This window comes from Hemicordylus capensis, chromosome 6, assembly GCF_027244095.1.
Source record: "Hemicordylus capensis ecotype Gifberg chromosome 6, rHemCap1.1.pri, whole genome shotgun sequence".
Classification (NCBI taxonomy): domain Eukaryota; kingdom Metazoa; phylum Chordata; class Lepidosauria; order Squamata; family Cordylidae; genus Hemicordylus; species Hemicordylus capensis.
The window spans coordinates 4,783,297-4,810,847 of record NC_069662.1 but is presented as its reverse complement, the minus strand read 5'-3'; the positions used below and the strand labels follow the sequence as shown (position 1 = coordinate 4,810,847).

The following is a 27,551-nucleotide window of genomic DNA, read 5'->3' as shown; positions in this document are numbered from 1 at the left end:
AGGGGGCCCCATTGTCATCACCTGCTAGTGCAGGGGCTCTGGACCGAAGCCGAAGAGGCAAATTCCATAAACTGGCTAGAGCTATGGGCAATAAGGTATGCCCTCCAAGAATTCCTGCCGGTTCTCCAAAACCATCGTGTTCTGGTCCGAACCGACAATGTGACTGCAAAGGCCCACATCAACCGCCAGGGGGGCACAAGGTCCCAAGCTCTGTTGAGGGAGGCAGACAGGCTACTGTCCTGGGCAGAGCTCCATCTTTTGTCACTGGAGGCAGACTGGCTAAGCCAGTCCCCGTTAAGCCAGGCGGAATGGGCTCTGAGCGACTAGTCATTCGAAAAGATCGTTCAGAGGTTCGGTTGCCCAGTGATCGCCTTGTCGCCACTCTGGCCAACACCAAGCTGCCTCGGTTCCTGTCGAGATACTGGTCCTCAGAGTCTCCTTTGTTTCCTTTAGGGATTGTACACAGGGTAAGAAGGTATCTAAGTCCACTCTCTCTAGGGGCATCTGCCAAGGTATAGAGCTGGCTTACCTGGCGAAAAGGGTGCCTTCTCCAGAAGTGTAATGGCCCACTCTTCCAGGAGTGTGGCTGCTTTGGCTGCCTTGTCCACCTCGGCCCCACTGGTGGGTATGTGGTGGGCCGCCACCTGGTTGTGTTTACCTTCGTGAAATATTATGAAATACAGAACTGGGCCTCGGCTAATGCCACTTTTGGTAGGAGGGTTCTGCAGCAGGTGGTTCCATCCTAGGGACCAGACAAAATCAAAAAAGAACAAGGCAGAATATTCTTACAGCTCTTGAAATGTAAGACAAGTAGAAACTATTAAAGCAAATTAAAGGGAAAAATAATACAAAGGCCGCCTTGGGGTTTTCTTAATGGAAGGCAGGGTATAAATTTAACAATTTTTAAAAAGAGGAGAATTTACATCATCTGCAAGCCTGGGTACAAAAATAATAGCCATAGGTTGTTATTTAAGAAAACAACCTACAAATCAAACCCTGATCTTGGAAATAAATGACAACCTTGTCCGGTGTTAAAATGACCACCCTGTATATTTCAAGGGGCTCTTGTAGGTCCCATACTATTGGTGGATACAATCCTCTTCTGAGGGAGAATGAATCGCTGGCACTTACCTGAAAGGTCATTCTCCTCAGATGTATGGGTTATATCCGCCCTGCCCAGGTTCATCTGGGTCCTTTTCTTCTGTCCTTTTGTCCATGGGTAGCGTTCTTTTCTGGGTGGGCTGTTCTCCCTGCAGGGTGTTGTGCTATTGTTAAGAATTATTCCATGGGATTTTCCCCTCCCCTGGCATTATTGTGGTTGATTTTCAGTTTGTTAAGTTCCTCTAGTGTTTTCTGGATACGGAGTGTCAGAGTGCTGGCTACATACTGAGGTTGAGGGAATTGCTTCTCCCTCCTGTCCATGTGAAAATTCTGTCATTGGCTCTGTCTGGAGCAGGAGGTTGAGAAAACCCATATTATTAGCAGATACAACCCATACTTCTGAGAATGACCTTTCAAGTAAGTGCCAATGATTAATTCAGGGCATATGCAGAGTTCTTTTCCTCTCTGCTGACTCACCACAGCTATCCTTCTTCCCCTGGTGCCCATGCTTATCTCAGGGGTTCCCAACCATGGTTGCCGCAGTGTTGTTAGACTACAACTCTCATCATCCCATGGGGTGATAGGAGTTGTAGTTTAACAACATCTGGGGACCAGTGTTCCATCTAACAGGGAATCCCAGATGTTGTTGACTACAACTCCCAGAATCCCCAGCTGCAATGCCTTTTGCTTGGGGGTTATGGGAGTTGTAGTCAACAACATCTGGGAATCCCTGTGAGAGGGAACACTGCTGGGGACCCAAAGCTGAGAACCCCACCTTAGCACCTCTTCTGTCAGAAGTGAAGTTTATATCAATCATTCTGGCCTGAATCAACTTCCAATTATTCACTCTCCATCACACACATCTATAATAACCACTTTCACATTTCCCTCCCAGATCTTCCGCATCCGAGCACATCTGGATCCAGTATTCGGCCCCCAAACAGCACTGGAGACTGGATCCATATGGGAGGGAAATGTAAAAAAGCTCTACAAACTTTGAACCGTCTTCCAGTGAGTCACACTTTCTCCTCTTCCTCCTCCAGCTCTTTCCCAGCCTCTATGAACTTGGGCACATACTGGCCAGCGATGGGCCGGTCCGACACAGACTGGAGTCAGTAGCCAACGAGGTGTCCAAAGCAGTGGACAAGGAACTGCAGGTACCGTTGAGGAGAGGGTGGGGACATCCTGGTCTTCTTTGCATCCAGGAGACAGGTCTGGCCTGCATACTTTGATCCTGTTTTTGTAATCCTGGTGAGAGAATAATTTTGCGTCTGTCCTCAGCATGGATGGAAATTGTTTTTCAAAACTGGGGGTCGTATCTTGCCGAGGTGGAATCAGGCCTCTTAATTCATGGCGTACCACAGAGATCCAATGGAAGCCTCTCTTCCCATGAGTCTCAGGGCCCTGGTTGCTTTTGGAGGCTGTTTCCAGCTGAGCAGAAGGCCTCTTCTGCCTTCCACAGCTGGGCGGCACAGTGGACGGATATTTGTTTGTTTGCATTTATATCCCACTCTTCCTCCAAGGACCCCAGTGCAGTGTACATAGTTATATTCATCTGCACTCAACCTATGTGGTAGGTTAGGCTGAGAGAGAGGTGACTGGCCCAGAGTCACCCAGTGAGTTTCATGGCTAAGCAGGGATGCAAACTCAAGTCTCCCTGGTCCTACTCCAACACTCTAGCCACAACACCACGCTGCTGGCTCTCAGGAGGAGCTTAGAACGTGTGTTGCATCCTGAGAGCAGAGATGCTAAACCAGTTGGTTGGATTCCCCAGAAAAGTTGTCGTGGGGACCCACCGTGTGTGAGTTTGGACTGGTGTCAGGATGCCTGTATCCCCATGATGCTCTTGTTGCTGCTCTCCTCGCCAGGTGATCTTGGAGTCCATGCTGGCCCTGACGCAGGAGCTGTGCCCGCACGCTGTGCAGGCAGCCGAAGAGCACAACAAGATGTTAGCAGCCGTTTCAGAGCGTGTGACCGTCTCCCGGAACTTCATCCGGGGGGCCCTGCTGGAGCAGGCGGGCCAGGACATTCAGAACAAGCTCAAGTGAGAATTGGCATAGGCAGGGGGGAATGAACTGTGGGAGTGCCGTTAGCATATGAGAGTGCAGATGGGGGGTGGAAGAGATATGACCTCTGATCACAAGCGTGTATATATTTGTGTGTTCTTGGGCGTGTCTGCCTGACCTCTGACCGCTGTCCAGTGAGGTGAAACTGTCCGTGGTGACGTATCTCACGAACACGATTGTGGAAGAACTGCTGCAGGAGCTGTACCATGCCCACAAGAACCTGGTGAGAACCACCCCCCAGCTCCATTTCCCAACCAGGGATATTCTGAATTCCACACATCTGGGGCTGAAGGGCGTGACCTTCGGGCGCACTGGAACGATGACTCTTTCCCCTTCCTTCCTTCCTTGTGGCCAGCAGAGTCTCTCTCCTTTAGAAATGCCTCTTCTCCTTCCAAACTGCAGGCCCAACACATCACCCACCTCCGCCACCTTTCCGAGGGACAAGACACCGCTGCCCTCCCGGAACAGCTAGGGAAACCCCGGCTCCGGGATCACGAGGAGCCCATGGATGACGAGCTTGGCTCCAGCATCGTAAGCACGGGAGGGCTGGCTCTGGGGAGGTGCTGAGCCCGTCAGCCCCAGCAACGCACTACCCTGGGGAGGGGTCCCCTGACCTCTCGCTTTCCCCACAGGACACCATGGCCATCAAGAGGCAGAAGAACTGCCGGAGAATCCGGCCCGCTTCTGCCTTCATCAGTGAGTGCCAAGTCCCCTCTGACCAGACTATCCTCCTACCTGTCATTCCTTCCCTCTCTCCTCTCTCTCTCTCTCTGCAGGTTTTTTGTGCTTCAGTCCACATTTTACACTCTTAAGTGTAAAATTAAGGACGTAAAACCTCCAGACGCAAAACCTATCCATGCAGCAAGGGCAGGAAGGTTCAGTGCCTGCCGGCATCCTCCTCACAGGAGTATCCTCACAGTTCCCATCACCCCCAGCTGCAATTGCCTTAGCAACATAGGAAGCTGCCAGATACTGAGTCAGCCCATTGGTCCGTCTAGCTCAGGATTGTCTTCCCAGACTGGCAGCAGCTTCTCCAAGGTTTCAGGCAGGAGCCCCTCCCAGCCTGACCTGGAGATGTTGCCAGGGATTGAAGCTGGGATCTTCTGCATGCAAGCAGGCAGATGCTCCTCCTCTGAGCTGCAGCCCCAGCCTCTGTTGTATTTCTGGAGCCTCGCGTTCTGAGTGCTCCCTGGATCAGCAAATGCTGTGGCCTGACTCTGCTCACCTGCACTTGCTCACACATCCCAGCCATCCTGAGCAGTATTGCACTGGAGGGGTGGGATAGAAGTTAAATATGTAAACAGTAAATAGGTAGGTGTCGGGCCTCAGCAAGGGTCAGGCTTCAGGGAGTTAAGTTCAGGGTCCGGGGGTAGGTGCCTGTCTGTCTAAGGCTGGGTTAAAAAGTTAATCAGGATTAGTGTGCCCTGGGGAGCTGATTCTGAGAACCCGGAATTTCCTGGCAATCCTGTTTGAACCGCTCCAGTTAACCAGTAGGGATGTGCCCGAAACGTTTCGGAGGCCATTGTAAAGGCCTCCGAAACGTTTCGGCGCTGGGGTGGGATTCGGTGCTTCGGCACCGGCGGGGGTAGCTCTTTAAGGGCGGGGGAGAGTGTACTCACACCCACCCCGCCGCGTTTCCCCCGCCGGCGCTCTTCAAGTCCAAGCCCCTCGGGGTGGCAGCGTTCCTCCCTGCCGCCCCGTTCCCCCCGTCGGCCGGAAGTGGCGACTGCGTGTGCGCCCGTTGTGCACGTACGGCAGACGGGCGGGCACGCGCGTGCACGATGGGCGCACACGCGATCGCAGCTTTCGGCCACTTCCAGCCGATGGGGGGAACGGGGCAGCAGGGTGGAACGCTGCCGCCCCGAGGGGCTTGGACTTTGAAGAGCGCCGGCGGGGGAAACGCGGCGGGGGGGGGTGAGTACACTCTCCCCCGCCCTTAAAGAGCTACCCCCGCCGGTGCCGAAGAGTCTTCGGGCACATCCCTATTAACCAGCATTTAAGCAGGATGGATAACCAGGAAAGAATCCTGGTTATCTGTGCTGGTTAATTGGAGTGGTTTGATCAGACACTGTTATTGAACAGAGACGCTGTACTCAAGTGCAGCATCTCAAAAAAGGTCTGGAAGTCCACTCCAGGAGAGCTGGCCTTGTGGTAGCGAGCATGACTTGTCCCCTTAGCTAAGCAGGGTCCACCCTGGTTACATATGGATGCGAGACTAGAAGTATGAGCACTGCAAGATATTCCCCTCAGGGGATGGAGTCGCTCTGGGAAGAGCAGAAGGTTCCAAGTTCCCTCCTTGGTGGCATCTCCAAGATAGGGCTGAGAGAGATTCCTGCATGCAACCTTGGAGAAGCTGCTGCCAGTCTGTGAAGACAATACTGAGCTAGATAGACCAATGGTCTGACTCAGTATATGGTCGCTTCCTATGTCCCTATGTCCCACCCACCTGTCAATCAGCGCTGCCTGCCTGTCAATCAATCCAGGCAGTGCTCCGCTCACGGTGATAGTGGTGGTCCTCCGCAGAGAACCATGCCATAACCATGGTGGGGCTGTCGTGATAGTCAGCCTTCAGCGCCTGCCACTGTAATCATGAACAGTGTGCTACCTGGATAGATGGGCAGGCAGGCGGGATTGATTGACAAGTGGGCAGGACTTCCAGACCCACTTTGAGAGGCTGTACTCAAGTACAGCGTCTCTGCTTAATAATGTCCGAATGAGGCTCAGGATTGACCTGAAACTCCATGTTCACGCAGTCAGCTCCACAGGGCTCACTAGTCCCTGAATAACTTTTCAAACAGGATCGTGCGAACTCAGCCGATGTGGGCCAGGGGCAGGTGAGTCGGCACAATCAGGCCAAGGTCAAGATGCAAGGCTTCAATCAGGAGAAGGGCCCAGGAGCTTAGGCACTTAGGTAGTAGCCTCTGTCCGAGACCAGGTGTTTGGACAGAGGATAAGGTTTGGAGGCCAAGGTTCTATAGGGCCTGTGGGCTGGTGATGGCGATTGGGGTCAGCTCATTAGATGCTTAGGTGGGCTGGTACTGCAGCCTAGAGGGCGCCCTTCCAGCCCAGAGTTCAATCTTTTTCACACTTGTTAACTTGTTAACATTAACTTGTGGAATTCTCTGCCACAAGATGTGGTGACAGCCCACAACCTGGATGGCTTTAAGAGGGGTTTGGATAACTTCATGGAGGAGAGGTCAATCAATGGCTACTAGTCGGAGAGCTATAGGCCACCTCCAGGCTCAAAGGCAGGATGCCTCTGAGTACCAGTTGCAGGAGAGTCACAGCAGGAGGGAGGGCATGCCCCTTTCAACTCCCACCTGTGGCTTCCAGCGGCATCTGGTGGGCCACTGTGTGAAACAGGATGCTGGACTAGATGGGCTTCCTTGGGCCTGATCCAGCAGGGCTGTTCTTATGTTCTTAATTTTCCAGTTTTGCAGTGGAAACCAGACAGGGGCTGGGAGAACTCCCCACCAGCTTCCAGCAGACTCATCACCCTTAGCATCGATTACACCCATCATGTTCACCCTGAGACACACCATCTTTCTGCCCACCCAACCGTCTCTCTCTCTCTCTCTCTCCCCCAGATCCACCCACTAGTCATTCCTCCCTCCCTCTGTTCCCATGAGTACTCAATCTAGGGCCTGCCTGTCCATCCGTCCCCAACAAACAGACTCCTTCTTCCAGGTGGCTCAGAACAAGATGGCGACCTGCTCGCCCCCCGGATGGGCTCGCCGCTGGGCTGGATATCCTTGGCCAACAGCAGCCAGTACTCCCGTTCCTGCAGCACTTCCTTCGAGGCCCTCTCTGACCTGCCAACGGAGGGCACCCGGCTGGAGCACCGCACCCGCAGCAGGCCCCGGCCCCCCCGCAGCGTCCCTCATGGCAGCTTCCATTCCAGCGTGAGTCCCGTGCCCGTTCTTCTCAGCTGGGTCCTCGCTGCTCCTCTCATCTACATAGGGACCCAGGAATTGAACCTGGGACCTTCTGCAGGCAGAGCAGTCAGTCATTTATTGTTACAGTCACAGACCAGTACAATATGAACAGTACATTAAATAAAAGATTAAAAGAACTTAAAATAGAGAGGAGAGGAGAGCTGCTCTTGTGGTAGCAAGCATGACTTGTCCCCTTAGCTAAGCAGGGTCTACCCTGGTTGCATTTGAAAGGGAGACTAGAAGTGTGAGCACTGGAAGAGATTCCCCTCTGAATCTCTCTGGCAGCAGACTGAGAGAGATTCCTGCCTGCTGCCAGTCTGTGAAGCTAGATAGACCAATGGTCTGACTCAGTATATGCAGGGGCGTATCTAGGGTGGGGCAGGCAGGGCACGTGCCCCGGGCACCACTTGAAGGGGGCGCCATTTTAAAAAATTAAATATTTTGAAAAAATGGCCACCAAAAACAAAATGGCCACCGTACATGCTCAAATGGCCCCTGCAAGGCCCTAGAGGCCAGCGGGGGGAGGGGGAACCTTTGCAGACCTCCCCCCCATGTCCTTTAGGAAGCCCCCCAAAGGGGCTACAGGTATTTTTTTTAAAAAAATATAATATAATATAAGTCACTGTACACATATTCAGTTTGGCACTATGTACAGAGAATCAGGGCTTGTGAATACTGAGCTGAAGCTTATGAGCTAGGATTGTATTCATTTGCTCTTACTTTACTTTTTTTGATAAGTGAGTTAAATGTGAGGTCTTAATAATATGGCTATTAATGGTGAGTTTGTCTTTGAATCAGTGTGAAATCCTTAATACTAAGGCCCACTGGGAGTTTCTTGGTCTCTTTCTCTCATTTTAACTGTCTTTCTGAAATACTAGAAAATATTCCAAGCAGTGACACAGTTTACTCTACATATCTTTAATTATTTTCAGAGTATCTGGGAAAAGTCAAATTCTCCATTTATTTTTAAAACTTATGTAAAAGTGATGCTACAATGCATAGTAGAGAATTAGACAGGCACTTCTGTTTAGTTTTCCAAGTGCACCTCCACATAGTATTTGGGTATTTCATGAGCCCCAGCATACTGAAATTTGTAGTTTACCAGCATTTTTTGGTCTGGAAATAGTTTTTGAAATATTAAAAGATTAACGAGCTTGACTTGTATTTTTGAGCTGATATTATGGTAAAGTTATCTGAAAGATGGGTGTCAGATGTTTGGACAGGGGGCACAATTTCAGTGCTTACGCTAGGCGCTATTTTGCCTAGATACGCCTCTGAGTATATGGCAGCTTCCTATGTTCCTATTTATATCTAAAATTGAAAAAGCTAAGACAATGATAATTTCTTATTAACCAATCGCCGACAAGTATTAATAGCAGCAGCACTGTATCTAGCAACTCTGTTTGTAACTGTCATTGGTCAGTTCAGGTTTCCACTTTGTCTCTTTCCCCCTGCTTACTGGGCAAAGAGGCACCTTTTACAGTGGTGGCTCGCTGATATCTTAGCAGGGGGAGAACAGTTGTCCCTCCCAGTGGCTGCTGCTGCTGTCTCAGAGAACATAGGAAGCTGCCATATACTGAGTCAGACCATTGGTCTATCCAGCTCAGTATTGTCTTCACAGACTGGCAGTGGCTTCTCCAAGGTTGCAGGCAGGAGTCTCTCTCAGCCCTGTCTTGGAGATACTGCCAGGGAGGGAACTGGGAACCTAGATGCTCTTCCCAGAGCAACTCCATCCCCTAAGGGGAATATCTTACAGTGCTCACATGTAGTCTTCCATTCAAATGCAACCAGGATGGACCCTGCTTAGCTAAGGGGACAAGTCATGCTTGCTACCACAAGACCAGCTCTCCTCTCCAGACCAGCTTTCCTCTCCCTTGTGTTTCTTTTTAGACCATGAGCCCTTTTGGGACAGGGAACCATTTTCTTATTCCTTTCACAAGGTAAACTGCTTTAAGAATCTTTTGGGTTGAAAAGCAGTTTATAAACACCTTTCATAATATTAATTTCACAAGAATGCTTCTCTTTGCTCATCCTTTTGTGTGCAAACCTGGCTTTATGGAGGATTCATCAAGATTTTTTGCAAGCTTTACAATTTTACAAGGTTTTTACAAATCCACTTTTTACATCACCTCCTTCACTAACTACATCAGACACTTTCCTCTCATCTGCTGCTGTTCTCGTTCACTTAATGTTACACCAGAGGGGTTGCTGAGATTTGTATTACCTGGCTCAGAAAGGCAGGGCCTGAGGACTCATAATGCGCAGTTCACATATGAAATTCCTGAAATATGCCTTCTCCCTTCCCACCTACCAAACCAACTAACCAGGGGTAAGTAGACCTGGGAAATATAATTTCCCCAAGGGCAACTGTGGATGTCAGCAGCAACCACATACGTGGCTGGGTGGGTGGGCAATCTGAAAGCTCCTTGGTGGTGTGTGTCAGAATAGGAGGCTTGTGATGGGGGATAAAGGTGGAGGGGGCTGGCAGGCTCACAGAGGAGGGGGCTGGGGTGGGAACTGGACCCTGTTACACCTTCAGTTGCTACAGGGTCTGAATCAGTTTGGGAGTGGCTCAGAGGAAGTGAACCTCTTTCCTGATTTTGGGAGGAAATAGCAACACTAAATCCAAGCCAACGTAGTAGGAAAGCTTGCCCATTTTGCTATTATTTCCCTTCTTATTCACATGGTGTATTCATTGCCTCATCTGCCCACCTCATCTGCAGCTTACTAATCTAACTGCTCTTTCATTCCTCCCGCCCCCCATTTTCCTTGTTTACTTGTTTCTGCTTCAGTATCTTTCTTCCTCCTCATTCATTCATTCATTCCATCTTTTGTCCTCATGCCTACATTCTTTCTCTCTGTGTTCGCGTCCACCCTCTGCCTGCCAACCCCGAACAAAACTCCTTCACTCTCTCTCCAATCCTGAGATAGGTCAAACTTTCTCAAACCCAAAAGGTCTCACCCACTTGTGGGGAGGCACTTCCTGTTCAGCCAGAACAATAAACCAAAACAGAAGGTAGCTAATCAGATCATCTTATTTTCAATGCTCCTAGACAGGAAGTCTCTCTCTCTCTCTCTCTCTCTCTCTCACACACACACACACACACACACCTGCCCCGTTGGAAGTGGGATACTCTCTTTTCCTTGGAGGCTCCCTGTAAAATATGTGAGTTAACAGGGCAATCTCTTTCCCCCTCAGAACCGAATACTGGCATCTCTTGAGTCCCGAGAACAAGAGAACGGGTCGGTGCCACAGCTGGACGAGGGTCTGGATGAATTTTTTAACAGGAGGGTTCTTGCCGACAACACTAGGTGAGCCTAGCACGTTACGCCATCTCTGAATTCCCTAGTGCAGTCAGTTCCTTTGAAACCTATTGACATAGGAAGCTGCTTTATGCGGAGTCAGACCTTTGGTCCGTCTAGCTTAGCCTTGTCCACACTGACTGGCAGCGGTTCTTCAAGGTTTCAGGCAGGAGTGTCTCCCAGCCCTCCCTGGAGATGCTGCCAGGGAATGCAACTCCAACTTTCTACATTCAAAACTCTTCCACTGAGCGATGGCCCCATCCCCAAATCTTGCAGCAGAAAGTGTTTGCTTGTAGTCACCCGTCCACATGCAAACCAAGGTGAACCCTGTTTAGTAAAGGGGACCATTCATGCTCGCTTGCACAAGTCTGGCTCTCCACCCAATCCTGTGGGTCTCCCCCTCCTCCTTAGCCACAGTAGCACCCAAACAGTGCATTCAGATCCCCCACATGAACATCTGGGGCTGCTTTTTCTGGAGTTAGACTCGTGGTTCCTCTAGCGCAGTCCTGGCTGCAGTCTCTAGGTTTCAGACGGGTTTTCCTCACCCCTCCATGGAGATGCTGCCAGGGATTGAACCTGGGGCCTTCTGCATGCAGAGCAAGTGGCCAGCCAGTGAGTTTACGGCCCCTTCTCCATGTCGGTGGAGACTGAGGCCTATGTCGTTCCTCCACCTCTTTCCTCGCACAGCTATCCCCGGACGCCCAAGAGCTGCGGGGTGAGGCCGGGCCCTTCTGACCCGCTGCCAGCCCTGCCGAAGAAGAGGAGAAGAGGCCTCTTCCATTTCCGGAGGCATCGCAGCATCAAGGGCGAGCGGGACCCCGAGGATCTGCCTCCGAGTCCTCCCCCCCCACCACCGATGGGCAGGGACGAGCAGACGCCTCCACTGCGCCCCACCAGCAGCCAAGAGGAAGAGAAGAAGCCGGCTCAGGACATCCTGGGGATGACAGTCCCTCTTCCAGGAATGGGGGCCACGGCCCCGGGAGGTGGGGTGAAGGGTCTGCCGAGCCGGGCGAAACAGGTAGGCAAGGCTTTGCTCCAGGGAAGAGGGTGGTGGAGCATGCAGAAGAGGGCTGCTCTTTATTTCGTTTGTTTTCTGCTCCTCCCCAAATATCAAGGGTTCGAATCCTGACGTACAGAGGGCAGTGGAGCCAGACGCCAGAGGGGTGGAACTCTTGCAGCCTTCGCGGGTCCAAGGCGTGGCGTTGCCTGGAATGGGCCGTGCGAAGGGGTGGAGCCTGGATGCCAAGTTGGAGGTGATTGGTGGGGTTCTGAGAGACCAGCTGGGTAGGGCTCAAGGCGACCCTTTCCTTGCCGGTGATTCTCATGTTTTGTTGGCCTGTCCTAGAGCGTCGACCTGGAGCGAGGCGGGAGCATGCGGGAGCGGCAGAGAAGGCGCTCCTCAGATGACTCAGGTGTATATAGCACCCCTCAAACCCTCATTGTAGGTCTTGGCTTTTTTGCTGCCTCTCCCCACAAACAAAACCTGGCCACTTCAAATCCACTTTAGTTAACTGGGCTTGGCTTAAAGGACCTTAAAGTAAAGGTAAAGTGTGCCTTTGAGTCGGTGTTGACTCCTGGCGCCCACAGAGCCCTGTGGTTGTCTTTGGTAGAATACAGGAGGTGTTGACCATTGCCTCCTCCCACGCAGTATGAGTTGATGATGCCTTTCAGCATCTTCCTAGATCGCTGCTGCCCGATATAGGCGTTCCCCATAGTCTGGGAAACATACCAGCGGGGATTCAAACTGGCAACCTCTGGCTTGCTAGTCAAGTCATTTCCCCGCTGCGCCATTAGGTGGTCAAGAGACCTTAGTACATGCTAATCATGAAACCGTGTTTAGCACACATGCTGACATTATCCTGCATATCCGAAACTAGCATGTGAAATTTTGAATTTGGAAAATTTAAAGTTAAGTGTCAAGGGCACGTCAAACTCTAAGGGCACAATCCAGCCAAAGATAACATTTGGAAATCCTGTTGATTTAAATGGGAGAATTCACCATATACTTTAATTATTGAAATCAGTGGGACTTTGCTGAACTTTGACTGGATTATGACCGGAGACTTCTAAAGCCATGTTCATAAAACATGTGAAACCAATCAAGCTAAGCATTAGTGTGCCGTGGTCCACAGTTTACAGCCTGTTTTCCACCTTCAACCCTAAGAACATCTATAATTGAGAATATGAGAATTAGGAAGAAGGGATTCATGCAAAGGTTCTCAAGCTGGGGTCCCCAGATGTTATTGGACTACAACTCCCATCATCCCCAGCCACAGTGGCCTTGAGCCAATGAAATGCTGTGTGGATTTGATCTCTCTCCCTCCCATCTGTAAAACTGACATAATGTTGATTGGGAGGGTCAAAGTAATTGCATATTTGGTGCAGTAAATTTTTTATAGAAATGTTGACTTCTTTTTTAAACACCCAGGGCAAGCGGGATGGAGACCCCAACCCCCGCTGCAGAGCACTAAGCCAACTTTTGCCACCATCCGGCGAGCGGAAGCCAGCTGGGACATCGGTGAGTCTGGGCAAGACGCTTTCCCCATAAGAGCCCCACTGACTAAGGAGACACATGTGGTAGCATTCTCCAGTGTGGTGCTGATGACTAGTCTGGAAGCCTTTTAAAAAGGTTTAGAGAAGTCCAGGGAAGATGATAGATCTATCAGCGGTGGGCGTCCATACTTAAAGATGATTTATTATTATTATTATTATTATTATTATTATTATTATTATTATTAAAGATGCCACTGAGACTCCTATTTCTGGGCTCAGAAATACGACTCTTGGGGGACTCATAATGCTCGCCTCAAGACAAGCAGTCCAACCCCCAAATTCTTTTCTGGCTCAGATTTTAATCTGAGCCGGAGAGTAATTCCTCCCTCTTTCTCTCCCTCCCTCCACTCACAATCCTCTAAGCATTCTTCCCACCCACTCTTATCCCTGGACCTTCTTCCATCGCTGATTGGGGGTGTGGCAAGAGCCCTATTCAGACATTATGTTGTACAAATGTCAGTTTTCTCAGACATTTTTGTTCTGTGAATGACTGCACCTGCGTTTGTTTTAAAAGTGGGCCTGGCTACAGGTCCCTCCAATGCATGGGAGTTCCTGCTGGGAGTTCAATTTAGCAAGTGAATAGTTTTACCTGCCACTTGTAGGGGTGTTGAATGTGATGTCTGTAGGCTCAAGTGTCCGGTGTGCACAGGTATAGATCTGTAAACAGGTACATTCACACGATATGTTGAACACAGGTACAGTAGTACACTTCCTGTCTGTACCATGCATTTGAGGGGCCTGTATCCAGGTTCACTTTTAAGATGAACACAGGTACAGTCAATCACACAAAAAGATACATGAGCCTACAGACCTCTGTAGACTCATATAACAGAATCTTTGAATAGGGCTACAGTTTGAATCCATTCAGGTTCGCTCAGTTGAAGACAAGCCATTTCCCAGTTTCTTTTGGAGGGAGGCAGAATAGCCCAGCATACTCCAAGGCAGTCCAATTTGAGTCTGTGGGAAGGCCTGCCCTTTTCTAGTCGTGATACCTAGACAGAGCCTGGGTTGCTTCTGGACGTGGACCTCCGAGTAGCAGGTGCAACGCAGGGTGGCAAACCAATCGGGTTACCTCCATCAGACTTGTCAGCTTCTCAGAGACATCTGCCTAGTGGTTCTGGGAGGAGGAGGACAGACCAGGTGAATTCTTGCTCTGATCCTTCTTTTCCTGTGTTAACCACGCTGACTGGTGAGGGAGGGAGGGAGCGCCAAAGGGTGTTAATGCAAGTTTTCTCAACCGTGGGTCCCCAGATGTTGTCGGACTACAACTCCCATCATCTCCAGTCACAATGGTGGCCATTTTTGCGGCATCTGGGGACCAGTGTTACCTCTGACAGGGAGTCCCAGATGTTGTTGACTACAACTCCCAGAATCCCCAGCTGTAATGGCTTTTCCTTGGGGGTTATGGGAGTTGCAGTCAACAACATCTGGGAATCTCTGTTAGATGGAATTCTGCTGGGGACCCACGGCTGAGAACACCTTCTTTAGCTTATCACTAATCTGCACCAAGTCACCTTCTGCTTCTTACGGCGGGGGGTAGTTTTGAGCATTGGCTGTAGTCATCGATTCCTCTGTTCCTGCTCCCCAACCCATGCAGCTGAAGAGAGCTCCCCACGGGAGAGCTGGGGCAAGGAGCCCCACAAAGACCCTCCCCAAGAAGAAACACAGAGTCGGTCAGACGAGAGGGGGGCCGTGGCTACAGTGAACTCCGAGAAGGACCGTCTGGCGGCAGCTGCTAAGGTAAGCACATGTGGCTCCCGTGGAATTTGAGGGGTGGGAGAACAGCAGGGGTGGCGTGGGGAGGCAGGGGCTGCGGTTCGTTTGGTTGCTGAACTTTGGAGCGCAGCAGAGAAGAACTCATTTGGCAGGCAGGAGCTTCTTTGGTGGGGACTAGCAGGAAATGACTTGCCTAGCAAGCCAGAGGTTGCTGGTTCGAATCCCTGCTAGTATGTTCCCCAGACTATGGGAAAGACCTATATCGGGCAGCAGCCAGCTAGGAAGATGCTGAAAGGCATCATCTCATACTGTGCAGGAGATGGCAATGGTCAACCCCTCCTGTATTCTACCAAAGACAACCACAAAGTTCTCTGTGGGTGCCAGGAGTTGACACTGACTCAATGGCACACTTTACCTTTATGAAAGGGAATTGGATGATGTGGCTGAAAGACACAGCTCTTCCTGTGGCTGGGCCTGGCCTGGCCGTTGACAAGAATGGGGATGGGGCCGTGACCCACTGGCAGAGCATCTGCTCGGCATGCAGGAAGGCCCCAAGTTCAATCCCCGGCAGCATCTCCAGGTAGGGCTGGGAAGGACTTCTTGCCTGCAATCTTGGAGAAGCTGCTGCCAGTCAGTGAAGACAATACTGAGTTAGTTGGACCAAGGGTCTGGCTCAGTATATGGCTGCTTCCTATGAACCAGGGGAGCACGGGCATTAATTTGCAGTTTGGTTGCAAAGCAAGATGGCAATGATGCCCTTCAATCATGCCCACCTGACAGGGCAAGGGGGTAGTGGTGGTTGTAGCCCACAGGGTGCACCACAGCATCCCCTGGAAACAGGTTTCTTGCCTGATGTGGTGACGTTGCTCAAAAGGAGGAGATATTTGATTTATTTCCCCTCCTCCTCCAGAGTTCCAGGACTGGCCTTTCTGCCTGTGTGCCTGGTTCTTCTGTGTCCCTTGTACTGCCTGCTTTTCTAGTCCAGGGGTTCTCGACTTTAGGGTCCCCAGATGACGTTGGACTCCCATCATCCCCCACTGACTGGGGGGTGATGGAAGTTGTAGTCCAATTGCATCTGAGGGACCCCACGGTTGGGAACCTCAATCTTGTCTGTTGGGAAATAAACACATTATTCGTGCGTCCACGTAAGTCTCTCCTCCAAAGGCAACTGACCCTGTGACGTCTCAGGGGGATGGAAGTAGCCGATGTAAGTTGGGGTAGGGATATGCAAGCTTTTGATCTGCATAGAACCCTTCTTCATCAGACAGAGGAGGCGGCCGTCATGACGGGGAGCCTTCCTGTTAGCTGTGGAGGACTCTGGTGAGATTCCCTGCTGTGCTCCTCTCCCTCTCCCCACACCTGCGCGCTCTCTCTCTTGCAGCAGTTCAGGGAGCCCTTGTCTTTCCCACGGCCCCCCAAGCCCGTGGCCCTCCCCCGAGGCCGGAAACCCCCCAGCCAACCTGAGAGAAGCCGCAGCAACGAGGAAGCAGGCCTAGCCGGAGGGATCACCCCGGAGGAAACACGAACGTCCCCCCCAATAGTCCCCCCCCAACGCAGACCCGCGGAACAGGAACGTAAAGGTGAAGTGGGACCGGGGCTGGGCATCTCTCGCTGGGGTGTGCTGGCTCGCATTCGGGGCTGGCAGAGGTGGTGGCTGAAAAGGCCAGGGTGGGGTGGCCGCTTTCTCTCCTGGGGGGGGGGGAACCCACACTTCTAAATTCTTTGAGGCGCGGAGTGCCGATGCCATCGTGGGGCGCCTCCTGCCCTGATCTTCCCAAAGGAGCGGCTCATTCTGAAGGGAAGGGAGTGGTGGGGCACAGAGCCCCTTAACTCTCCCCTTCTTCTTCCAGGGGAGCCGGAGGCAGGGAGGAAGACAGCCCCCCTCAAGCCAAAGAGGACGAGGCGAGCACAGTCATGCGACAAGCTGGACTCGGATCGGGGCCGGAATGTGGGCTCTGGAGGTGAAGCATGCATGCGTGCACATACACACCCCTCCCTGTCCCCGCTCCCACCATGGGACCCTAAAAAAGGAACAGGGGTGGCAGTCTCTGCCCAGGGCCTGAGCCCAGCACAGTTTCCAAGACTGGCCCGTCAGATGCCTCCCGAAAACCCCACAACAGAGTCTGCTCAACTTTGACCCTCCTGCAGACGTTGGCCTACAACTCCCATAATCCCTGGCTACTGGCCTCTGTGGCTGGGGTTGATGGGCACTGTAGTCCCCAAACCGCTGGCAGGGCCGGAGTGGTGCAGCCTGGCAGCAGCCCCTTCCTCTGCCTACCTGTTCCCTAAGAACGGGTAATTCAGAGGGGCACTGCCTCTGTCCATGGAGGCTCCATCTCGGGACCAGAAGCCCTTTGGGTATGCCTCTCCTCCTTCATGGATATGCCTCGCCCTCTTTTCAAGCTGTTGGGTGAGCCAGAGGGGCACACAGTCTGTAAGGAACGCCATGACCAAGACCGGGGGAGTGGAGAAAAGGGCCAGGATGAATGTGGGCAGCGTTGGTGGGGTGTGTTGGAGGGTATTGCTGGGAAAGGCCTCTGGGGCTGATTTCTGCCTGCTTGGCTGCCTCCATCCTCCCTCAAGGACACTTTAAATGGTGTTTTAAAGTGTTGGGACCCGCCTTCCCCCTTGGCCTCCATTGCTAACCTCCTCTCGTTTCTCCCCTCCTCCCTCACACCACCTCCCCACCCCAGGTGCCAGTGACACCCCCCTGCCTGACCCCCCTCCCCCTCCCCCGGAGTGCCACCCGCCCGGCTGGAAACCTCGCCTTGCCGCTCCCCACCCTCTCCCGCCAGCGGACTGGACCATGGGTAGGTATGGATGCCCTCCTGTGCCCCACCGCAGGAGCGCAGGAGATTCACTCTGGCTTTTCCCTCTCCGCCTCCCCTCCCCTCCTTACAGCTCCTTCTTTCTTCAGGGACTCCCGAATCTGGGACAGAATGATGGACAGGCGTTCCCTCGACGTTGCGGCTGTCAGGAGCTGCGAGGCCCTTTCATCTTCTGGCGGAAAAAAGGGGGGAATGTGAAAGCTACAAAAGAGAGAGCGAGAGAACAAGAAGCGCGCGGGGAATCCGCCCCCCTCCCTGCAAGCTCTGCCCTGACCTCCCACCCTACAGAAACCGTCCGGGACCAGCGAGGTCTCCCGTGCTGCTGACCCTTCCTTCTCCCCCACGCCTCCGTTTGTGCCTGTTTCTTCCCTCGCTTCTGGGTCGTCACCCACCCTGTGCCCCAGAGGGACCTGACCCTCCCTTGATGACGGGGTGGTGAGAAAAAGCCACAATTAATGCCCCCCTCCCTTGGCCCACGTCAAGATAAGTTGGGGCATGGAGACTGAACCAAACTCCCTGGGAGAGGAATGCCACGAGAGGCCGCCTTTTCCTGCCCTCCGTTTCTTTCTCATCTCATCTCTCCCACCCCTGCCCTGCTCTTCCTCCATCCTCACTCTTCTATTTTCAGCTTGTACAAAAGAAAGAGAATCATAATAAATTATATATGGAAATCTAAAAAGCCGTCCGGGGTCTTCCTTGATGTGGTGGCATCCCTCCTCCTCCAGAGGACTGCCAGGAAGGGAAAGGGAAAGGGGAAAGCTCATAAGCCTGGAATCGCAGCCCCCACACGCTCAGTAGTGTCTGGATTTTAAACCCACAGAGAGAGAGAGAGAAATCCAATTCATGAGGTCAGTACAAGTTGAGTGAGTTGAGCCTCCTCCTGGCCACAGAGGAAATTGCCATTAGCCTGCATTGTGGCCAGTTGTTGTTGTTATTATTATTACTACATTTCTATCTTGCTCTTCCTCCAAGGAGCCCAGAGCGGTGTACTACATGCTTAGGTTTCTCCTCACAACAACCCTGTGAAGTAGGCTAGGCGGAGAGAGAAGTGACTGGCCCAGAGTCACCCAGCAAGTCTCATGGCTGGATGGGGATTTGAACTCAGGTCTCCCCGGTCCTAGTCCGGCACTCTAGCCACTACACCACGCTGGCTCACTTAGGTTGGCATCACTTAGGTAGGCATTTCCAACCTTGGGCTACCAGATGTCGGTGAGTTCACCGACATCTGGGAACCTTTGGCCACTGTGGCAGGGGATGATGGGAGTTGTAGTCCAGGGACAGCTGGAGACCCAAGGCTGAGAACCTCTGAGGTAGAGGCTTCAAGGAACTTTGTGGGCTTCAAGCAGGACAGGAAGCAGCAGCCCCGCCCCTGTACTCTGTCCTCAGCATCTGGTATTCGGAGATACACTGCCTCTGAACATGGAGGCTCTGTTTTGCCAACATGGCCAATAGCTCCTGCTAGCCCTGCCTCAGAAGTGTTGGGCCAGACCAAGGTTGCACCCAGTCCAGTGTCCCATTCCGACAGTGGCCAGCTAGACACTTTTGGGAAGCCCACCAGTCAGATGTCAAGGCCCGCCCCTTTTTCTCTCTTTGGAGGCAGGAGTTTTCAAGCCGTTCTGGGCAACCTCAGAACTGTAGTGAGCTCCTCCTTGAAGAACGGCCAATAATCTCCCTTCCTGCCCCAGATGCCTGGAGCCACCTCCCAGTTCTGTGCCACGGCGCCTCTCTCTCTCTCTTCCTTCACAGCCCTCTTCAAAGCCCACCCTCTCTGCAGTAACCTTTGACACAGACCCCTCGGCCGTCATCCCCTATTGCAGGGTTTCTCAAACGTGGGTCCCCAGGTGATGCAAATCCCATCATCCATTGTGACTGGAAAAGATGGGAGTTGTAGTCCAACAGCATCTGGGGACCCAAGTGTGAGAACCCTTTGGAACACTCTTCTCCCCCCTCCAGATTTGTTCAGCCCCTTCCTTCGTTGCTTTTAAGGCCCTTCTTAAGACCTACCTGTTTCGCCACACTCCCCCGCCACCCCACCCCCTGCTTTTCAAAAAATTGGTACTGGTGTTGCTGTTGTTCTCTGCCTAGAGTCTTTGGAGGAGGCTGTATACACGAATTTTTAAATAAAAAAATTAAAAATTATTTATTAATAATAAATTACTACGTATTATTGCCCTGCCCTACTGAAACAAAAACGAAGTGATTGAAATGAACGCACACCCCTCCCCAGTTTACCCTTGTAGCCTCCTCCAGGCAGAGACCTGCCCCCTAATACTCTGCGAAGGGCCATGCTTTTTCATGAGGCTGTACTCACAGCAAAGCAAATGGAACTTCCTGGAAAGTGTCCCCCGTGACATTTCTTCCGTCACACCTTTGGGAAGGCGCCTGTGCTGGCTACCCCAATGATGTGGTTTCTTCCCAGGCCCCCAGAAAGGGGAAACCCAGGCTTGGGAAGGCCCCACGTCACGAAATTCACACTCTGGAACTCGGCGGTATGGAAGGGCCTCCTAACCCGCTCCAGCGAGGTCTAAATGCCAACGGGACCCTGGCAGGCAAAGCAAGCGAAGCCCGGACGATCGGTGCCTAGGCTCTGCTGCGGTTCTGTTTGTGTTTAAAGCAGCCGGAAGGAGCCACCAAGTTCTGGGCCCAAGATTTTGAATCTGAGTCACTAGGGCAGGGATTCCCAATTGAGGGTCCCCAGATGTCGCCTTGGGCCATTATGGGCGGGGATGATGGGAGTTGTAGTCCAACAACATCTGGGGAGGGGAACCTTGCTCTGGAGTGGAGAGCTGGATAAACGTGCCTGCAGTATTTTCAAGGAGTCAGCAGGTGGCAGAAGTGATAACGGCAACTCGAAGACACAGGACTGAGAGGAGACCCATCAAGCACAGTGCGTGTGTGTGTGTGTGTGGGGGGAGACTAGTGATCTAGAGAGGTCATTCCCCCAATCAAAAAACTGGTCTCCCTGGGTTTGGGAGCTGTGTGTTCTCCCAGTTTTTGGCTGGGTGGAAGCAAGGTAAGGAAAACTTGGGTAGAAGTGATTGTGGGGAAGCAAGATAGATGCAAACCTGTGTAGCTTTTCTTCCTACCTTGCTTCCACTCAACCAAAAATTGGGAGCACACACTGCTCCCAAGCCTGGGGAGAACACACAGTTTTTGATTGGGTGGATGACCTCAGTATGTGTCAATTTATCCTTTCTCTCTTGTCTTTCTCATCTTCCCTCCTTCTGTTCATTGATCCTCCTTTCTGAAACGCACCTTCTTTTCTGACCTTGTGGAGGCTGCAGTTGGTCCCTACATCCCGGTTTCTTAACACAAAACTTCACCTGAAAAAGGAAGTAAGGTTTCTGTAGAATTGCACCCCACATTAAGCTCTGAGTTACCACATAATGCACTCTCCCATCTTCAGAAGACTCTTCAAGCCGCAAAAGCATTCAGTCTGGCCCCAAATGTGGTGTTTTTGCACACAATACTCTAACTAATACATGAGGAGAGTTGGCCTTGTGGTAGCAAGCCTGACTTGTCCCCTTAGCTAAGCAGGGTTCACCCTGGTTGCATCTGAATGGGAGACTTGATGTGTGAGCACTGTCAGATCTTCCTCTCAGGGGATGGAGCTGATCTGGGAAGAGCATTTAGGTTCCAAGTTCCCTCCCTGGCAACATCTCCAAGATAGGACAACAAGATTTTTTTTTTTTTTAATAGGACAACAAGATCTTTTTATTGAACCTACAAACTACCAAAGCACAATTATATACAAAGTGGTTGTTTGCATATCATATATACAAAGATTTACACACAAGGCTTTGGAAACCCACAAGGTTATAAAGTATATGCAGGCAGTACTGTAACTCGGGGGTGGGGGATTTCAAGGCACATCAGGTAATCGGTGGTGGGGGGTTACGTCCATCATCCATTTCCACAATTTGTCCCATTGCTGTTTAGAAGACACACACTTGTCTTTCTGCACACAACCATACAGACTTTTCCAGAAGAAATTTACTGTCTTATCCACATGAACCTCTTGGTCACGTCTTCCCTCCCTGTTCCTATGCAAGATAGAGCTGAGAGAGAGATTCCTGCCTGCAACCTTGGAGAAGCTGCTGCCAGTCTGTGTAGACAATACTGAACTAGATAGACCAATGGTCTGACTCAGTATATGGCAGCTGCCTATGTTCCTATGATGCCTTCAGGGGACACTGGGGATCTGAGTTCTTTTACACACCAAAATAAAGACTGGGTCACCCCATATCACCCACCCACCACATATCACCCACCCACCCACCACACCAGAGACTGTCTCCCAGATGTGTGTGGGTGTCGGTGTGGGCGGGGGGAGACAGTTATGGAGATGTATGATATGTGGTAGTCCAGCACTTATTTTAGGGTAAAAGGAGACATATTATTATTAGTTATGCTTTTCAATGAAAAGATTGCAGTTTACATAGAAAAAGAAGAAGATGGATCGTTGTCCCCAAAGGGCTCACAGTCTTAAGGTAGAGAGCAACGACAGCCACTAGAGGGAGCTAGTTGCTCCCTGCAATATAAAGCCAGGTACTCCCTGCTCCCCCACCCCCCTGCAAACAGGCTACCTCCAGCCTCGGAAGCAAGATGCCTCTGAATGCCAGTTGCAGGGGAGGAAAGCAGGAGAGAGGGCATGCCTTCACCTCTTGCCGGTGGGCTTCTCAGGGGCATCTGGTGGGCCACTGTGTGAAACAGGATGCTGGACTAGAGGGGCCTTGGGCCTGATCCAGCAGGGCTGTTCTGATGTGCTTATGTAAAGAGAGTCACCATTTTAAAAAGTATCTCTTTAAGCCCGGTGGTTCTCAAACTAGAGTCACCAGAGATTGCTGGACTACAACTCCCATAATCCCCAGCTACGATGGCCATGGCCACTGTAGCTGGGGATGATGGAATTTGTAGTCCAGCAAGATCTGGGACCTGCTATAGTCAGTCAGAAGGGTTAAGTACACTTATGTAAACTTACGTATTCTATTCTGTTCTGTTCTGTTCTATTCTATTCTGTTTGTTCATTTCATTTATATACTGCCGATCTAAAAATGGCTCAGGGCAGCTCGCAACAAAAATAAGAGCATTTAATATATTAACATAAAACTCATTAAAAACCATTTAAATGGTATCAAAGCCAAGCTAAAAAAAAAAAAGTGGGTCATGTGTTTTCATTCTTGACTGAGGATGCTTCTGTGGCCCGGTCTTGAATTTGAACTGGGAATCAGCAACTGGTTTCCAGGAACCCCTTGCTTCAGCCTCATGGACGAGTGTGATTTGTGGTGGTCTGAAGCTCATTCCAGAGTAAATCCCTCCAGTTCCTTACTGGGTGATAGATTTTATTGGACTTCCCTGGGTTTGTGACATGCACTCAAAACGCCCTGCATGTAAGCAACGTCTTGGCCTGGACAGGCTGCTGCGAGGGCGTTTCGTGGGGAGGAGGCAGCTCTGCCCTGAAGACCGCCAGCGAGAGAGGCTCACCCCAGACACGGGACCAGTGGTGTGGTGCGGCAGGGACAGGCATCCCGGTAGCAGGGACACAAAGCCCTTGGCTTGGTACAGGGGAATAATGGGATGCTCTGGCGATTCCAGCCATTTCTTACCCTGCTCCGTCTTAGGAACATAGGACGCTGCCTTCTGCGGAGTCAGACCCTTGGTCCAGCTAGCTCGGCTACACGGACTGGCAGCGTGGCTCTCCAGGGTTTCAGGTAGGTGTCTGTCCCAGCCCTACCTGGAGATGCTGCCAGGGAGTCAACCTGGCACAGTCAGCATGCAAGTCGTATGGTAGAGGCAGAGTTGGGACCCCTCTAACAGGGATTCCCAGATATTGTTGACTACAACTCCCATCATCCCCACACAAAAGCCACTGCATCTGTGGATTCTGGGAGCTGTAGTCAACAACCTCTGGGAATCCCTGTTAGAGGGAACACGGGTCAGGAAATTCCATGCATCCCTATGGCTATTTGAAGGAACCCGTGCATTTCAGTGGGCACTCCCTGTCATTCACTCCCTCATTCATTCATTCTAGTACATCCCCTGGAGTCCACATGATCCTTGTCTTCTTGTCACTGAACTGCCCAAATTACTACATCTGTCTAAGTAGGGGCTGGGGGTGGCCATGGGGTGTGGCTGGTAGGGTGGGTGAGGCTATGGGGGCTCTCGTGCAGAGTGCCTGCACTTCTGGATTTGTGACTACATCACTGCACAGGACAGAAGAGTTTTAGTTTTAGTTCCATATGATGCTTTAGAGGCACAGACCCAGAAGATAAGCTATTCAGCTAATATGGATATGTATAACATCTGGCTGTGGGGGTGGCATATATCAATACTGTAGATTCTAAAGCTTTCTGAATCAATACCAGTTTTAGGAGGGAGGGAGGGATTGTCCCTGGCTAAGAGGGGCAAATGGATCATAATTTGACCTTGACCTCTTCAGAGTGGGAAGGAACAGATCCATAAGACTGGGATGAGCCTCAAGGCCAACAAGTCTGACCCTTTTCTGCAAGGCACTATGTTGTGCTTCCAGCCTTTCCTCGGGACAGCAACTGGCCCTGCTTTCCTATGAAATAAGGATCTGGAAAAGGGAGGTCCTTGGTTAGGCCTGCTCTCTGGAGGGATCTGCCCACCTCTCTTGCCTTCTTGGGGGTCTCCCTCCTCCAGCTGCTGCAAAGCCCACTTGGAATCTCAGAAGTTTATAATAAGGTCAGGAAAACTGCCCAGGTCACTTCAGATGTTCCCATCTCTTCATGAGGTCTAGAAACAAGGTGTCTTTTAAACCAGTCTCAGAATCCTGGGTGCTTGGGGGAGAGGAATGCTATGCACTTGCGGAGTTGATGTTTCTGTGTGATGCTTATTTTGTAGTTCTGTGTGGCTGTCAGCATGTGGTAAACTCAGCTGAGCACATTCTGCCTTTGTGCCTTGTACGTTCTGCACCCCTATGCACAGCTGCCCCCCTGTGCCCTATGCCCCACTGTATTCAGGTAAGTTGTGCGTTGGCTGTCTCCGTATGTAGCGGATGGGGAAGAAATGCTGAATCATCCCTGCTGAGCTGCCTGGCTAGGCTTCTCCTAAAACTATTCTGTATTATCGGTAGGTTCTAAATGCTGCCAGCACCACCCCTTTTGTCTACAGAAACTCTTTGGGATAACCAGGAAAAAACTTATCTTAATTTAGCTCTTGGACAAGAACAAAAATCTTCAACGTGCAAGCCTACACGTGGTGAGAAAAATGAGAGCTGATGAACGTGTGAGGACGTGTTTGTGCCAGAGAAATCCCCCCTTGGCCTCCCGTTTTCCTGAGTTAAAAACCAAATTGGAAAGGCTTGTAAAAAGAAAAGAACTAAAAAAGCAGTTTTGTTCAATTACTACAGACTGCTTCCGTCTGAGGCTTTCTCAGCTTTTAGATACAGTTAAGAATACTTAGTAGGATTACAAAAATAGGTTGTCTTAATGCACACTTAAGTGTTTATAGAGGCTTTTACAACACCCTAGGTGTATTGAGCATAGGCTAGTGTGTCTTATTTCAATTACGTTGCAGGTAAACTATAATAGAATAGTATTCAGAATATGCAGAGCACACACACAAAGAAATATAAGTTTCTAATGCCGTCTGACTAAACAAACGTTTCCCTAACTTAATCTTCCTGAAGCCAAAGCCCAGGCTTCCTTTCACTGAACTCACCAAGCTCCTCTTGAGAATCAAGCCCCTGAAGTTTTATCTTCCAAGGCCTGCAGTCATCCTGCTGCAGCAAACTACATTGCCACATGTTCCCTTGTGCACCTCCAACCCAGAACTTCCTCCAACAAAGAACTTCCTGGCAACAGCTCTCTAGGTCCCACCCACCTGGTGTGCTGATTGGCTGAGCCCTGGAGTTCATCAGTCAAGGCAGGGTTCACTTCTGGTTAACTCTTTAGAGCAGGGATTCTCAACGTTGGGTCCCCAGCTGTTATTGGACTTTAACTCCCATAATCCCCAGTCCCAGTGGCCTTTGGTTGGGGACTATGGGTGTTGAAGTCCAATAACATCTGGGGACCCAACGTTGAGAATCCCTGCTTTAGAGGGAGGGGAGCCTGGTCACTACACCGTGCAAAAAGCAATGCATCCTTGTTGTGCTGTATTGCATGCTACATACCTTGTGGGTCTTTCATGAACAGTGCAAATTGTAGAGTCATAAGTCCCATGTCTCTTAGTGATGTGTTCTTCCTTGATTGTGTTGTGTGCATTGTGAGCCAATGTTGCCAATGCTCCGGCTGTGTTTTGTGTGTCCTTTTTTGCATGGGTGCTTCATGGGTACATGAAGTGTGTACAATGAGGCTACACATTTTGCAGTTCTTGGTTGCATAATCCTGCAGGTTATGTTTTCCGATTTCACAGAGGGCTTTTACAGGTAGTCACTGAGTTGTGTGTCTACAAGCTTGCCCCCTGCGAATCCATATATCTTTCTAGGTTTTTCCTTGTGTGGTATTTTCCTTGGCCCATGCTCGCATTCCTGAAACTTTCATAGGAACCTAGGAAGCTGCCTTATACTGATTCAGACCATTGGTCCATCTAGCTTAGAACTGTCTAAACACAGACCGGCAGCGGCTTCTCCAAGGTTGCAGGCAGGAGTCTCTCGTCTCAGTCCTGTCTTGGAGATGCCAGCGAGGGAACTTGGAACCTTCTTGCATGCAAGAATGCAGGTGCTAATCCCAGAGCTGGGGGGCGGCATCCCCTCAGGGGAATATCTTACAGGGCTCACACATGTAGTCTCCCATTCAAATGCAAACCAGGGCAGACCCTGCTTAGCAAAGGGGGCAATTAATGCTTGCTACGACAAGACCAGCTCTCCTCTTCCCTTTTCTTCTTCTTCTGTGTTTGCCTGAGCAAACATTACCCGGTTTGGAACATAAAGAGAACCATACTAAGTCCATAAGCGAAGCCTCACTGCTGGGGATTCTCAACCTTGGTTCCCCAGATATTGCTGGACTACAATTCCCATCATCCTCATCCACAATGGCCTTGCAAACATAGAGAACATAAGAAGCTGCCTTGTACAGAGTCAGACAGACCCTTGGTCCATCTAGCTCATTATTGTCTACACTGACTGGCAGTGGCTTCTCCAAGGTTACAGGCAGGAATCTCTCTCAGCCCTAACTGGATAAACTGCCAGAGATGCTGCATGGGTTTTTTGCACTGAGCCTCCAAGATTGTGTCTGGAGTGGAGGATGATAGTCCAACATCTGGGGACCTAAAGTTGATAACCCCCACTTTACTAGATTAGACAGAAGGTCCAGCATGCTGCTTCCAAAAGTGACAAGCCATATGCTTCCAGAAAACAGATAAGCAGTATGTGAATGAAACAGTCTCTTCTGTCCCCAGCAACTGGCATTCAGGGGTAGGCTGCCTCTGAACATGGAGGCTTCATACAGCTGCTATGGCAAATGGCCACTGCTCTCCTCCATACATTGGCCTAACCTTTTAAAGTCATTTGAGCCATCACCACATCCTGTGGCAGTGAGTTCAGCTTGCCCTGAATCTCCCATCAATTTCACTGGATGGCCCCGACTTCTAGGAATAAGGAAAAGGAAGAAAAACTCCCCTGCTTGGTGTACTTCCTCCACTCTGTGCAGAACTGCAAAAATCCCGATCCTGTTACCTTATTCAAAAATCTCCTCCGTTACCTTATTCCTGAACTAAAAGAGCCCCGAGCTTCTGAGCCTTTCTTCGCAGGGAAGATGCTCCAGGCCCCTGATCCTGCCGGTTGCCCGCTTCTTCTGCACCTTTGCCAGCAATAGGAGATCCTTTTGGAGATGGGGAGGCGGCCCAAGAGCGGTTGGGGGTGGGGGTTGGGGAGGCAAGCCCCCCCCCCCAGAAAAGAGGCTCCCCCCGCCCAGCCCCATTTCTGCTTCTGCTTTTAACTGTTTTATGTTAACCGCCCAGAGACGAAAGTATATAAATATAAATAGTATATAAATAGTTTAAAAATAAAAAAAATCAAATATGTGGGACGCAGCTAAAATGCACCCGCCCGCCCCTCCCACACCCTTTCCCCTCTTCTTTTCTGGGGC

General features: G+C 50.9%; 1 protein-coding gene across 8 annotated transcripts in view; it reads left to right on the top strand.

The window, feature by feature from the left end:
* CARMIL3 (capping protein regulator and myosin 1 linker 3) overlaps positions 1-18,175 on the top strand; it is a 70,768-nt gene extending 52,593 nt beyond the window's left edge. For 3 of the 8 annotated variants that reach the window (XM_053265202.1, XM_053265199.1, XM_053265206.1), the window contains 16 exons: positions 2,145-2,258; positions 2,970-3,145; positions 3,303-3,390; positions 3,570-3,698; positions 3,800-3,863; positions 6,855-7,069; positions 10,302-10,414; positions 11,093-11,423; positions 11,521-11,658; positions 11,751-11,817; positions 12,834-12,923; positions 14,556-14,698; positions 16,056-16,254; positions 16,525-16,635; positions 17,368-17,484; positions 17,592-18,175. In XM_053265202.1, coding sequence (XP_053121177.1) covers positions 2,145-2,258; positions 2,970-3,145; positions 3,303-3,390; positions 3,570-3,698; positions 3,800-3,863; positions 6,855-7,069; positions 10,302-10,414; positions 11,093-11,423; positions 11,521-11,658; positions 11,751-11,817; positions 12,834-12,923; positions 14,556-14,698; positions 16,056-16,254; positions 16,525-16,635; positions 17,368-17,484; positions 17,592-17,617 — 2,121 coding nt within the window. In that variant the 3' untranslated portion in view covers positions 17,618-18,175. Of the gene's footprint in view, positions 1-2,144; positions 2,259-2,969; positions 3,146-3,302; positions 3,391-3,569; positions 3,699-3,799; positions 3,864-6,854; positions 7,070-10,301; positions 10,415-11,092; positions 11,424-11,520; positions 11,659-11,750; positions 11,847-12,833; positions 12,924-14,555; positions 14,699-16,055; positions 16,255-16,524; positions 16,636-17,367; positions 17,485-17,575 lie in introns of those variants that run through there. The other 5 variants (XM_053265200.1, XM_053265203.1, XM_053265201.1 and 2 more) reach the window with 5 other exon arrangements.
* Positions 18,176-27,551: the final 9,376 nt, after the last annotated feature.